Source organism: Myotis myotis, unplaced genomic scaffold, assembly GCF_014108235.1.
Source record: "Myotis myotis isolate mMyoMyo1 unplaced genomic scaffold, mMyoMyo1.p scaffold_m19_p_10, whole genome shotgun sequence".
Lineage (NCBI taxonomy): Eukaryota > Metazoa > Chordata > Mammalia > Chiroptera > Vespertilionidae > Myotis > Myotis myotis.
In genome coordinates this window covers 79,413,391-79,427,144 of record NW_023416314.1, presented here as the reverse complement: position 1 = coordinate 79,427,144, position 13,754 = coordinate 79,413,391, and the positions used below count along the sequence as shown (strand labels likewise).

At 61.8% G+C, this 13,754-nt stretch overlaps 1 protein-coding gene across 22 annotated transcripts in view; it reads right to left on the bottom strand.

Annotated features, from left to right (window-relative positions):
- The window catches only part of NRXN2 (neurexin 2), a 106,165-nt gene that overhangs the window by 67,712 nt on the left and 24,699 nt on the right, over window positions 1–13,754 (bottom strand). For 21 of the 22 annotated variants that reach the window (XM_036326762.1, XM_036326776.1, XM_036326773.1 and 18 more), the window contains exons 4-6: window positions 10,954–10,983; window positions 8,780–8,851; window positions 4,162–4,463 (exon numbers count right to left, since the gene is read on the bottom strand). In XM_036326762.1, coding sequence (XP_036182655.1) covers window positions 4,162–4,463; window positions 8,780–8,851; window positions 10,954–10,983 — 404 coding nt within the window. The remainder of the gene's footprint in view (window positions 1–4,161; window positions 4,464–8,779; window positions 8,852–10,953; window positions 10,984–13,754) is intronic. The other variant, XM_036326767.1, reaches the window with a different exon arrangement.

Genomic DNA, 13,754 nt, shown 5'->3' with positions numbered 1-13,754 from the left:
GAAACCAGACCCTTGAACTCGAGGGCTGGCAGAGGAGGACGGTGGTAAGAGGGGCAGGGTCGGCGGGAAGTCAGAGCAGAGCGGGGGCGGGAGCCTTCCTCCTGGCTCTGGGAAGCGAGTGGGAGTCTTTCCCACAGGGCGAGGGGTAGTTCGAGGCTCGTACGAAATAGATCTGCGGGGTCCTCTGGTCCGAAACTCACCAACTGCCTTCAAGAAAGAGCCCAAGTGAACCAGGGGGGAAAAACCTAGAAAAACAACTGAAGAGACTCATAGTTGCTGACATTGAGCCCTCAAGGAGCTGACCACCTGGAAATAGAGAAAAGCAATGAACGCAAACAGTGCCCACACAGGCGGAATGTGATGGTGGCGCCAGGACATGGCCAAGAACAGACTGGTGGGGCGGGAGGATGAAGGAAGCTCGGGGAGAAGGTGGCATGTAGGCCAGCCCGAAGGGGTGAGGGCCCCACAGCGACAATGGTGGCAGAGAGCCTGTGCTCGAGGGGCCAGGCCTGTGCTCTCGGGATCACCTCGGTCAGCAAAGGCTCACTTTGACGATGAGGAGCTGCACGGAGAGGTAAACTTGCCTCCGGGTCTGGAACTAGTGGCGGAGCTGAGCTTGGAACCCAGCCTGCCTGACTCAAGCCCCTGCCCTGGGATTTCTCGGGGCAGAAAGGAGGGTGAAGGGGGCTGTCGGTGGGAGCACGGTGGGAACACAGCAGGGGCTGGGGAGCCTCGCAGACGGAGTGCCCAGAGCAGCACAGTTAGATCCTATGACAGCCTGTGAGCTGCCAGAGAAGAAGATGGCCCGGGGCCGGAAGGTGCAGGAGGGAGCCCCAAATGCCTGGAGGACCCTATTTCGGGGGGACTGCCTCCTTGGGGCCGGGAAGCTCCTGGAAATCTCCGCACTGAGAAGCAGCCTTGGGAGCTGGGCAGGGAGGCACCACGTGATGCGTTGGGAGCCAGCTTGTCGTCCACATTGGGTGCTGGCTAATGATGAAGTGGGTTTGCACTGGTGGGCGGTGGGGGAGGAATACGGGCTATGGGAGGAGAGTGGAAGCAGCATTAAACTAGACCTTGGGGAATTCTCAAAGGTAATCATTCCTGCAAAGATCCCCAGGAGACACCTCCGGTCACAGTGGCCTCAGGCAGGGTTGGAAGGGAGAGGAAGGCAGGAGCAGGCGCTGTCTCAGCCAGGCCGCCCCCATCCCAGCGCCGTGCCCTAGGGGCCTCCTGATGATCCCAGGGCGGATTATCTATTTGAGGGGAAAGGGGGAAGACCTGCCTCCTTCCCGTCTTTGGAGCTGGCTTCTCACCCAAAAGCCGGGAAGGCAGGCCCCTTGGTGTTGGTCCTGGGGCCCGCCCTCCCCGCTCTGGCCTCCTAACCACTTGGGGAAAACGCTGGGGAAGCCGGTGTTCCCAGCCCTGCCTGGACCCTGGACGCGAGGCAGAGGTCACCTCTTACACAGCCTCCCGTCCTTGCTCCTGCCCACAAAACCTGGGAGACGGGACACTGGTTTAAAACCACCCGCCCCCAACCCTACACCACCCCTCAGATCCTAAGGGGTTTCCAATCCAAGGACACGGCCTCCCGGGTGCATTTCTCCACCCGGCCCTGCTGACACTGGGCCCATCCTCCCCTGCCGTGGGGCTGCCCTGTGCACTGGGGGACCAGCAGCATCCGGCCTCTGCCCCCTCGATGCCTGTAGCACCGTCTCCGAGCTGTGACAACCCCAAAGGTCTCAGACATTGCCAAGTGTCTCCTCCAGCGAGAGCCACTAACGTCTCGCTAGGGACAGCAGGACCCAGTAACGTCTCCGAAGCCCCGGGAGATTCGCATTCGAAGGGCCTGGTGAGAATGGACTCACCTCAGGCGAGGCCCTGGCTGAAGGGAATGACTGAGAGCCCAGCCCCGAGGCTGACCTTCCCCGGTGGCCAGTCACCAGAAAGGGGTGTACCTCGCTTTATGGACGTGGTCTAGAGTCAAAAAGCACCCCCAGAAGCCCTTCTTAAAAGGGTCTCTGGATCACGGTCTTTAAGCAGAGACCCCTGTGGCCCGGAGGCCTGTGTTCCAGGCAGCGTGGCTGCCTCCGCCCTGCCCCGTCTGGTCGAACAGGCGGGGGAGTCGCTTCCACCAGCTACCAGCTTGGACCCACGACTCTGAGCCCAGGAAGAGGCTGCCGTGGCCGCCCTCTACACTCGGTGCTGCTGAGCCCAGGCTCAGTCCCTCCGTGCTCTCCCTCCCTCGCCACGCTCTCCCTCCTCTCCGTGTCTCTAGTTCCCAGAACGTGTGACGTTTCTACCACGCAGCTCTACGTGCAGGGTCTTGCCCAGTCGCTTGGTCCCCCTCCCCCCGCCCTGTCACTTCTAGAGCTGGGGGGCGGGGAGGCAGGGGCCGTGCCTTTTCCCTCCGCACCCAATGCAGACACAAGAGGCGGGTTTGGCCAAACGATGCACAGAGAGGGACTCTGAGCTCGCAGGGTCTTCCTGCCAGAGGCAGTCCCAGTGACAGCACTGGTCCTGGGGAAAGAAAGCGCCAAAGGCAGCTCCCCCTCACACATGTCCTATGTGCAGTACATGTGTGCGGCGTGTAAAGGTATGACAAGTGTACCTGACACGCTCAGGTTTGCTCACACAGTGGTGGCACACAGGACACACCTCTGACCCAGTCAGGGACTGCTGTGCCATGAAGAGGGCACTGCACCGAGGAGGAGTGCCCTCCGGGCACGTCAGCCCACAGAGCACAGGCGCACTAAGAATCGGGCCAACCGACCGCAAGAGGCCGCGGAGGCCGGGAAGGAACCCAGGAGAGCGCACAGGGAGGGAGGAACTGCAGGAAGAGGACCCCGGGAGGATCCCGTGAGGCCGTCACTCCCGAAGAGGACCAGGTAAGAAGAGTGCGAGGTCGGCCGGAATCCGACCCCAGGGACGAGCCTTTCGAGGGAGGAAGGGGAGGAGAAGGAGCGGGAGGACGATGCTGAAGAGGAGAAACCACGAGGGTTGGCCGCCACACAGCCAGAGCCAGGAAGTCCAGGCGCTGACTAGCAAGAGCGGGCTGTGGCCCGGCAGAGAGTGCCTGGGGGGGCGGAGACACGCTGTGCTGGCGTCACTCGGTGCGGGAGGCAGAGCTGGAAACGCTTCACCACCATCAGCTACAAGGGAAAGCGGACCGAGAGAGGCCGGCCAAAGCCTGGCCCCCGAGTGAGCGGGGAAGGAGAGGGAGGTGGAGGCAGGTGCACAGCGGCCTCTCCGGCTCGCACAGGCTGTGGTGTGGCCCCTCTATGCGGCGGGAACGTCTAGGGCTGGAAACAAGCCAGGGGGGCTGCTGTCAAGCAGAAGCCTGGCCAGAGAGGGCCCACCTGTCCCAGCCACCCTGCGCCTCGCCAGGGGCAAAGCGGCCGCCGCCAAGAGGACCGAGCTGATGCCCACGAAGGCCCAGGGTGCGCCTGGGAGCAGGAGCTGAGCGGACACTGCAGAGAGGAGCCTGTCCTGCCTGCAGGGGCGACCCGAGAGTCTCCTCTGAGCTCCTGTCCAGGCGGCTCCAGCCGTGGGAGGCAGCCATGGACTTCGCCATAGGAGATGGCCATGGACCCTGGGAGAGCTGGGCTCCTTTGGAGGGACTGGAAGGGAAAGAATAGGCAGTGCGCTGCCCAGAGGACACGCGGGACCAAGCCCCTGTCCTCTCCCTCACGCAGCTGCTGCACCTCCGCTGTGCTCCGCCCGTCCCTGCCTTCCTAGAGCGGCCCCCTGGGAGCAGGCCGCACTGTGCCCCACACACACCTCGGCTGTCGGCTGTCGGCTGTGCCTTTCCGCCCAGTGTCGGGACACCACCGCTGCTCCACAGGCCAGCGTCTCCCTACCTCGGGGCCTTTCTGCCACGCCCCTGATTCTTAACCCCAGCCCTTCCCTGCCCCTCAGACTCCTGCCCTTGGCGAGGCCTTGGCTGAAGGGAATGACCCGAGAGCACAGCATCTCTCCAGCGCCTCCCTAGCTCCACTCCCCGGTCCTGGAAGCTACTGCCTGCTGCTGCCACACCCCTGGGCGCTCCCAGTGCCGAGCCTTGCCCTGCAGCCCCACGCCTTGACGCCCTGCCCTGGTGCCTGGCACCCATGCTTCCATGCTGCCCCACACAGCGGGCCCTGGCCTTCCTCCTGCTCCCCCTACCTGGCGCAGGTTTCGGGTAACCCGGACGTCGTGCCAGGCGTTGTCGTTGAACTTGCCGTTGACGGGTTCCACGAGGGCCTCGAAGGCGCCCGAGCCCAGGTTGATGACCAGCCAGACGGCCCCCGACTTGAGGGACAGGTTGACGTAGTCGGCCGACTTGCCCGTGTGCAGCATCAGCCCGTTGCGCTGCAGGGTGCGGAAGGCCAGCGTGATCTCGTCCGTGCTGCTCTGGATCGGGTTGTGGGACAGGTCGTAGCAGAAGAACTCGTTGCCTTTGAAGGTCGCCACAAACTCCTCCTTGCCTGGACGCCGAGTGTGGGGAGAGGGGAGAGGCTGAGTCGGGCAGGGTGTGCCAGGCCGCCCTGCTCCCCTCCAACAGCCCAGGCCCCGTGGCGACTGCCAGCTCTAGGCCCTCCTCCCTCCGGGGCTGGCCACCCTCCTCTCCCGCCCTGTCACCTCTGCTGTCAGTCAGCTCCCTGCCCCTTTCCTCAGCAGGAGGCTGCTAAGTGGTTCTCACACTGACAGCTGACAATTAAGCTGCCACGGGCCAGGCAAAGCAGACTCCTCACTGTCTCCTCCCCACAGCCTTCTGTCAGCCCCTCCCCCTCGCGGAGGGATGTGGAGACCCAGGAGGCTCCACCTGACCTCCCCCCACCCCACCCCCCTCCCGGGCGTGCCTGCCCTACGCTGGGAGCCCCTCCTGAGAGCAGCCCCCCACACACACACCCGTGCCTCTCCTGGTGAAGGTGCTCATTCTCAGCCCAGGGGCCTTTCAGGCCTCACCATTAGGGAGCTGCTAGGAGGCCTGCTGTGCAGTGAGCAGAGGAGAAGAATGGAAGCGGTGTGGTGGGGGCACAGGGGAGGACACACGGGAAGGCAATGCCAGTGATGGGGATGTGCACCAGGTAGCAGCAGACCATGGGCAGGGCTTACCCAGTGGCTATCATGCCAGCTCTCACCCCACTTCCTACTCGACCTCAGAGGGCAGCAGAGGGGCCCTTAGGCAGACAGCCTCTGGGGCCCCCAAGGATGGGTGTGAGACCCCACAGACCAGGCAGGTGGCTAGGGGTGAAAGTGCAAGGGCAGGCCTGGCTCTCATGGGTGTGCGTGTGCATGTGTGTATGCGTGTGCATGTGTGTGAGTGTGTGCGTGTGTGTGAGCGTGTGTGTGTGTGTGTGTGTGTGTGTGTGAGAGAGAGAGAGAGAGAGAGAGAGAGCGTGCGCACACAGATCTCTTTCCACGGCACTTTTTAAGCAGAAGCAAAAAACACTGGAGAGCCTTAGGGATGTTGAGCATTCTCTAAGTGGGTGACGAGTGAGAGGTCAACGACTCGGTGGAAGGAAGTTGGGGTCCAAGCCCCACAGCTTCACAAGCCAGAGCCCACGCGGAGGGTAGAGAAGGGGACATGGAGGCAGGGAGAGCAGAGAACCTGGACCCTGACAGTGACTCGCTTCCCCTCCAGGCAAACAGCTGGCCCCGCCCACCGCACAGGAACAAGAACGTGGCACAAGGCCTTACGGAGTGCGGAGTGCAGGGGGTCCTCCGCCCGGCCCAGGTCTGGCAGGAGCGAGGCACAGGGCTGGGGGCACGCAGGCCCTCGTGAGCCACCTGCTGGGCCAGGCCACAGCGGCAGGCACCACGTGCGAGTCAGGGCTCTCTGGGTGCACTTTCTGCTGACGCCCCTCCCCTGCACACAACAGCCCCGCTTCTCTCCGCCCGCCCGGGCAGGCTGCCCGCAGACTCTGTCCTCGCTGCCTCCGGATGCCAAAGCACCAGCTGCCGCCCCAGCGCCTGGCACCGCACCTCCTGCAGCTGGCGGGGCCCAGTTTCCTGAGGCCACAGGGCAGCGAGGCTGGTGAGGACACGGGCACATGGGGACAGTGGAAACCTGCTCTGCCTACCTGGGGGTTCCAGTGGGGAGCTCAGAGAGAATAAAGGGGAGGAGTCAAGCAGAGATGAGAAGGGGAAGGTGGGGAGGGAGGCCAGGAGCGGGGAGAAAGAGGGACCATCGGGACAGAAAGGAAATGGTGGCAGCTCAGAGTGCTGAGGGAGCCGGAGGTGAGAGTGAAGTGTCTGAATAAAGACAAGGCGCACACTAGGAGGGGACGGGGACGGGGATGGGAAGGGGGCCAGCGAGGAAAGGGGGACAGCGACCTCCAGGGAATGGCAGCCAGGCTTTCTCTGGACTTGACTGCTTCCATGGCAACCAGGCCCGCTGCCTGGGCACCGGTGGGGTGGGCCTGGGGGGCTCAAGGACCAGAAAAGGGATGTGTTTGACCTTGGGTTTGCCACACAGACTAGTCCCTCCCAGGAGCCAGGCCTTCCCTCCCACTCCCTCACCTTCACTGCAGTCACAGAGAATATCCATAAAGGGAGTGTCAAGCAGAAAAAAAGGAAAGAATAAGGCAACCACATGCAAAAGTGATTGGACAGAACAAAAGAGGCCAGTGAAAAGGAGAGAGGCGGGCCTGGGGCTGGACCACGCGGCCAGGCCAGGGCACAGCCGAGAAACAGGCCAGGCCTCGCCGCCTCCCGCTCTCCTCCGGTCTCCTAGGAGAGGAGGCATGATCTGCACTCCCAGTGCAGCCCCAGACCCCCGAAGGCCCGGAGCAGCCAGAGGGCTCCTGAAGGGATTTGAGGAGAGGGACGGAAAAGAGCCGGGCCAGTGTGAACAGGAAACCTCAGGACGGTGGGAAGGACAGGGAGAGACCCTGAGCGGGAGGAGGGCAGCCGGACCTCAAAGGGTTTTGTGGGGGACTCTCGGGGTAAGGATGCGGAGGCTGCCAGGTCTGGGAGGAGCAAGACCTGAAGCACCAGGGGGCGCTCGCCCCCATCTCACAGCCCAGACCATCCCTAAACTACAACTCCCAGCAGCGCCTGAACAACAAGCTGAGCTCCTAAATGTGGCTGGCACAGGAGGGGGGGCAGTCACCCCAGGCACAGGAGGGGGGAGTCACCCCAGGCACAGGAAAGGGCGGAGTGGCTGATGCCTGTTTATCTCCCAGGCCAGGGGTGTGGAGCCCACCAGTGTCCCAGGTCAGGCTGACTGTGCCTAGAGACCGGCTGTGCCTGGATTTCTGAGCCACAAGAGGGACAGAGCGGCTGCCGCCTTTCCAGCCCAGCCCAGAGCCTTCCTCCGAGAAGGTCTCCGGCCCCCTGGCCCCTCCCACTCGCCAGCACCACAGCTGTCTGTTCTGCGCATTTGGCACCTGCTGCCTGGTAACACCTTGTACTGCTCCCCGGAGAGGAAGTGCGGTGCGAGAAAGACCTGGGCACGAACGCGGGCTCATCCACGGGCGCTGTGACCTCGGCCCAGAGGCAGCATCTCTGAGCCCCAGCTTCCTCCCTGGACAAAGGAGCTCATCAGGGCCCACCTCGCAGGTTGCCGTGGGCGCTCGGAAGAGAACAGATGGGCGCGACTTCCTAAACTGTGAACCGCTCCACAAATAAACGCCTCCTGTGCTGGCATGTGCGGTTCAGTGTGCGCGTGCGCTCCCTCTCTCTCTGGATCAACGAATGATTAACTCCTCCGGACAAAGTCTGCACTTTGCATGTACTTTGCATGTCCCACGCTGTATTATACTTATTTGTTAGAATGTCAACGAGCCCCTGGAGGACGGAGACCATTCTCCCACTTAGAATCCAGGTGCTGAGCGCACGCCTGCTCCTGTGCCCGGCACGGGGGAAGGCTGGGGCGCACAAATGAACACCCCCAAGCGCTGTCCTCGGGAGCTCCTTCTAGCGAGGGAGGCAAACAGGTCGAGTGACAGTGAGACAAGCGATATAACGGGCGTGTAGGCCAGGGGAACACCAAGGTGTTTGGGTGCACACGCGGGGGGAGTTCGGGGCGACTTCCGGATGGACGGCCTGGCTGCTCTTCCCAGAGTCAGCTGAAAGAGACACCAACTAGCTGGGGGAGAGGGCAGGGATGGCGGCCATCCAGGCCGACGGAACAGCGTGTATCAAAGAGCACGGACAGGACTCGCTAGCCCAGTCCTTGGCACCCACTGGCGTTCCCGGAGGGGCTGCAAAAGTGCCCCGCAAACTTCTTAGGAAGGAGAACCTCTTAAGAGAGGCAGCCTCAGTGCTTAAAACCTGCAGCCCAAGACCGGCTCAGGGGCCCCGTCTGGGGGAGGGGGGGTGGGGGGGAGGGGGAGGGGGGACCTTTTGGTGACAGATTCCTCATCTGTAAACCCCGGGCAATGAGCTCCTCCTTCCACAAAGGGTCGTGGAGACTCATTTAGGTGACACATGGGATACAAACGTACTATAAATACCACATCTGCAAACCACACTTAGATGATTAACTGGGGGGGTGGGCGGGTTACCCCACTGCCTGGTCCACCAGAGAAACATACTCCAGCAATGAGTCGGAACAACGGCCACAAAAAGACATCTGGGTGCTAGACAGAGGTCACCGGGACAGCTGAGCTTTGGGGAAGGAACGGAGGTTTGCGGCCCTCCACACCAGGGCAGGTCCTGGGGGCGCGGGCCCAGCCGTCCCCGTGGGCCTCAGAGCGGGCACACCTTTGCCCACTAACCCCCCCCCCCCACGGGAAGTGCAGTTTGCCTGCAGGGGGCAAGGGCTGGGCTCTCTGGGGCCCGTGGGGTCACTGACCTTTCGTCGGCTGGTGCACATCACCGGCTCCTCCTCTCCCGGCCCCCCCCTCGGAGAACAGTAAGGACCCTACTGGAGAAGCAGAATTGGGGAGTCAGGCACAGGGGGCTACCCAGCCAGTCCCACCCCAGCCTCGGGTGGCGGAGGGCCCTCTCCAGGGCAGAGGTCCTCTCGCCTGGAGGGACAAGTTCGGGGCAAGGGGAGATGCTCTGGGGACCCACTTGCTTTGGGGCCTCCAGGGAAAAAGCCTGTTGACAGACCTAGACCCCAGAAACGCCCTCAGACTCATGACCACCGGCTTCTGCCCTTTTCCCAGGAGTGAGGAGGCGGCGGAGAGGCAGAGGCCTCGGGCTGGTTCAGGGGCCTGTGCTAACGCCATGCACACAGGCCGGCCCTCAGCGCCCGGAGGCCCTGCACGCCGCCAGCTCCTGGCTCTCTCTCCTCCCCGCTCTGGATCTTCGCTCTCACCCTCGCTGCTGGGTCGGAGTTCACGCTCTTCAACGCGTTGGAAAGCCTGACACAGGCCCCCTTCCTCCAAAACTCCCCAAGGCACACGCCACACCCCTCCTCTGACCCTTGCCCATCCTCCAGGCAACCCTGGCTCTCTGTCTACACCTGCTTCATGCCAGTTAGACTGTGGGCATCACGGGGGCAGGGCCATGGTTTCTGTTCGTACACTGTCCCTCCGTTGTGTCCTCAGAGGGCTGTGCACACCAAGGGAGGTCCTGACTAGCTGGGGCTCCTGCTTAGCGGGGAGCCCTTTCCCAGGGGTCCTCCTTGCCCTGGGCCACCCGGCTTGTGAGGCCCCACGGGCACGTGTTGCTATGCCTGGGTGCCAGGCCAGCTTAAGCTCTCCACCCACCCCTGCCGCCAACTTGTGTGCCTAGTGCCCGGCTCCCAGGCACCCATACCTTGCCAGGCCCCATGGGATGAGGGGAACTCAAGAATGGAATTTAAAAGTCCCTTACTCCCACCCCAGTCACAAAGCCCCAGAGCTAAAGCTAGACTAACACCTGAACCGTGGATCTCCCAGGGAGGGGCGATCTTTCGGCTTTCGTCTATGACCAAGGTGGGCCACAGCCAGCACCCCCAGAACCAGGCACTGACAGGCAAGAAGGATGTAAGTGAACCAACCAGGTCCTGACTCCCCACCTGGGACTTCCTCTGTCCTAACATTTCTTGCCATAATGTGGCATCCCTGCAGGAGTCACAGGCCCCTACCTCCCAGACCTAAATCCATCCCAAATTCCAGATCTGAGCCTCCGTCTTCGTCCACAGGCCTCTCCTGCCTCGTCCCTATGGGAGATGAGCCCAGCAGAGGACTGCCCCGGGCAGGGAGCGGTGCCCAGAAGGCCATGAGCTCCAGAGAGTCGTGACAGGAGGCCTGGGAAGTCCTGGCTGGCAGGGGCCACAGTCGGGACTCCTGGGCTCTGCCCCAGGTGCTAACCGCCAGGGCTTGTTGAAATGGCAGGGACTCGGTTGAGGCTAAAAATAGATGTGCAGCCCCAACAGTAGCGCCCATTAGTCGGTGTGATCACTTCCCCGCTCCGGGCCTCAATGTCCTCCTCTGTTCAACAGAGTCAAGGGACGTTCAAAGGACACAGGGGTGAAGGCCTGCAGGGGGACAGCTGTGGAAAGGGGGACCCCACACCCGGGCTCCCCTACTTTCCCACTCACTCCATCGTGGGCACAGGGGGCATCCCACAGCAGCAGGGGGCGGGGACGAGATGCCTAAAATCCTTTCTCCAGCCCCTGCTTTTCTCTTTGTATTTGGATTGATAGAGAAGAAAGAATGGCCAGAGTGAGTGGAAGGAAACAAAATGCAACCATGAGAGAGAGAGAAAGCAAGACACACCACCAGGAAAACGCAAAAGGGTGACTGGAGACAACGGCAGGAGTTCAAACATCTCTTGATGTCAGAAACCAAGGTGAGATGCGGGCGATGGCGTGTGTGGGGGAGGCGGGGGAGGGGAGGGCACAGACACGGACAAACCCCCACCCCCACCCAGCACCCCGAAAAAAATAAATAAAGACATGGCAGAGGAAGGGGATGGGAAGGCAAGGAAGGGGGGCAGATGGAGGAGGGGAAGGAGCACAAGGGGAGGAGCAGCAGATCCAGGCGCAGGTGGGGCAATCCAGTCCAATCCAAAGCAAACCAGAACTTCAAACCATACCTTCGCTGTTTAACGTCAGGTGAGCCGGACCTTGGAGAGAGGAAGGAGAGAAAGAAAGAAAGGAAAAACAAAACAAAAAGAAGAAGGAGAGAAAGAAAAGGGGAAAGAAACAAAGAAAACACGAGTCATCAAAATCAGCCAGAGGGGAGAAAAAGCTTTTGCTGCCACAATTTAAAAACCCTTTTTAACTTGTGACAGACATCGGGGGAGAGCCCCCAGCCCAGGAGCTGAGGAAAGGGGCCCGATGCCGGAACAGAGGGTGGAGGGCATGAGAGGGGCAGAGAGAGGGGGTGAGGGTGCAGGCGGAACCAGAGGGAGATGGGGCAGGGAGTCACTGCAGCGGGAGAGGAGATTTTGGTTTCTTTTTTTCATTCTTGCCGGAAAAAAAAAAGGAAAAGGAGGAGAAGCAAGAGGCTGGGAGGGCTGCTTTTTCCTTTTTCTTTTTTTCTTTTTTTTTTTCTTCCGGGAGACGGAGAGAAAAAAAAACGGTCAACGAGAAAAACGATTCGGATGGAGGAGAAAATAAAACACGACACAAAAATCAAAGCCACCTGGAGAGAGAGAGAGTGTCCTGTTAGCGTGGGATTGAGTGGGCAAGGGGGACCTCCACCCGCCCCACCCCCATCCCTGTCACCCCTGTGATCCTGGCGGAGGAGGGGAAGAGGGAGCCCCCACAAAAGTGAGCTTTGGGAAGGCATCTGTCCAGGTCCAGTTCCAGTCCCCCCGCCCCCCTGCCGCTGCCCAGCTGCTCCTCCCACACCCTCTATGGACAGCGGGCACCCACACACCTGGCTTCTATAAGGAACTGGGGTTTGGGGGACAGAGTGAGTGTAGAAGCAGGTGGGAGGAAGCAGGATCTAGAGCAGTGGTTCTCAACCTTCTGGCCCATTAAATACAGTTCCTCATGTTGTGACCCAACCATAAAATTATTTTCGTTGCTACTGCATAACTGTCATGTTGCTACTGTTATGAATCGCCATGTAAATATCTGATATGCAGGATGGTCTTAGGCGGCCCCTGTGAAAGGGTCGTTCGACCGACAAAGGGGTCGCGACCCACAGGCTGAGAACCGCTGCTCTAGAGAGACCCTGGAGCCAGGCCGGGGCTGGGGACTCTTCCACAGGGAGGACCAAGGGCTGGGGCCAGCGCTCTCCGACAGCCAAGACCTTGGCAGAAGGCCGGTCTGAGAGGTCAAACCCGCTCCTAAGTTGTTCTGTGGCCCCCTTTCCCCGCCAGGCACTCTCTGAGATGACCCAAAGCTGAGCTTTGAACATGGCAAACAGAAACGGAAGCCCTATTTCCAACATTGTGAGCAAGAGCAGTGGGTGGTGGGGGGGAGGTCCAGGGTTACCTCGGCCCCTGAGAGAGCCTGGTCAGCCCCGGCCCAGGGCACCTCGGCCTTCGGGAAGACTCTGGCCCACGGGACCAGGACCCCAGTCCCCAGAAGCCACACCAGCCCCACAGCTGGGCTGAGGCCCCAGAACCTCAGCCCTCCCACTCCCCCCACCCTCCCACCCTGCAGCCGTGGTGTCTGGCCAAGAGGGTGGGGAAGGAGCGGCCCTGCAGCAAGAACGCGCCCTTGAAACCATCGCAGCTGCTGCGCAATGGGATGCGGGCCCTGGGCAGAGAGAGCGGGCCGCGCAGGAGCAGCAAGGGTCCAGGGCCCGGGGGGCTCTGAGGCGAAGCTGAGGGCTGGGGAGCCTGGGTGCAGGAGGAAGGCACGAGGGAGCAGGAAGGCATGGCCAGGGGCCAAGGCCTGGCTCCCGGGGGAGATGTGGTTCTGGCGCCCGCAGCGCTGGTCTCTCCCCACCTCTGGGTCTGAGGCCGGTTGGGGAGCCAAGGGGGACCACAGCTACTAAGGGCTGCCTCAGGACAGAACAGCTCTTGGAAAGACACAGGTTTTATTCCCAAAACACGGGGGGGCAGGAGGGGGGTACCTTACTCGAATGCCCCACCCACCTTCCCCCAAGAACTACCGGCATCTTCTTCTAAACCCCTAAATCCAGGACCCAGACCCAGAGCCCTAACCCCTCATCTCACTCTCCCTGGCAAAAACAGACTTGCTCACAGGCTACTGGAGACCCAGGCCTGGAAGCCCGTGGCTGTGCGCCGGCCCTCTGTCCCCCACAGGCCTGTCCTACTGAGGGGGGGTGGGGGGGACATCTCTCCCCTTGCAGACCCTTCCACTGCCCAGCTCCAGCAGCCTCATTAGCATGCCGCACTCTCCTCTGTCACCACGGCAACCAGCTGCTCGGCTCCCTCAGGCGTGACAGCACCAGCCATCTTGGTGAGGGGAGGCCAGTCCCCTGCCCCGTCTCCCACGGCTCAGCCCAGCCGGGCCCAAGGGTGCTCTCCCTAAAGCCTGACTCCCACCCGCCCTGAAATCTCTGCTCCCTCCTCATACCCAGCTCCCCCCGCTTTACATCCTCGTCCCCCCCAGGTCCACCTGTGGCATCACCCTCCCACCACTGGAGGAGGCTGGCTGTGACGGATGCATTAGCAAGGGTCCTCCTAGGGTACTTTATCTGGCTGCTTCTGTGTCTTCTCTCTGCTACAAGAGGCTGGGGGGCAGGGGGAGATGGGGAAGTCAGGATCCCCCAAAAGGAGATGCTCAGCAGGAGGCTGGGAGCAGGATGGCTGGGTTCCTGGGAAAAAGCTGGGCCTGAGACACAGCATCCAGGGGCGAGAAAAGAGGGGGAAGGCACGGAGGACTCAGACCTGAAGGGGGAACCTCGGAGTCCAGAGCGTAGTGCCGCAAAGGGGGCCCAGCCCCTGCAAACCCACCTCCCACTCTGTCTCAC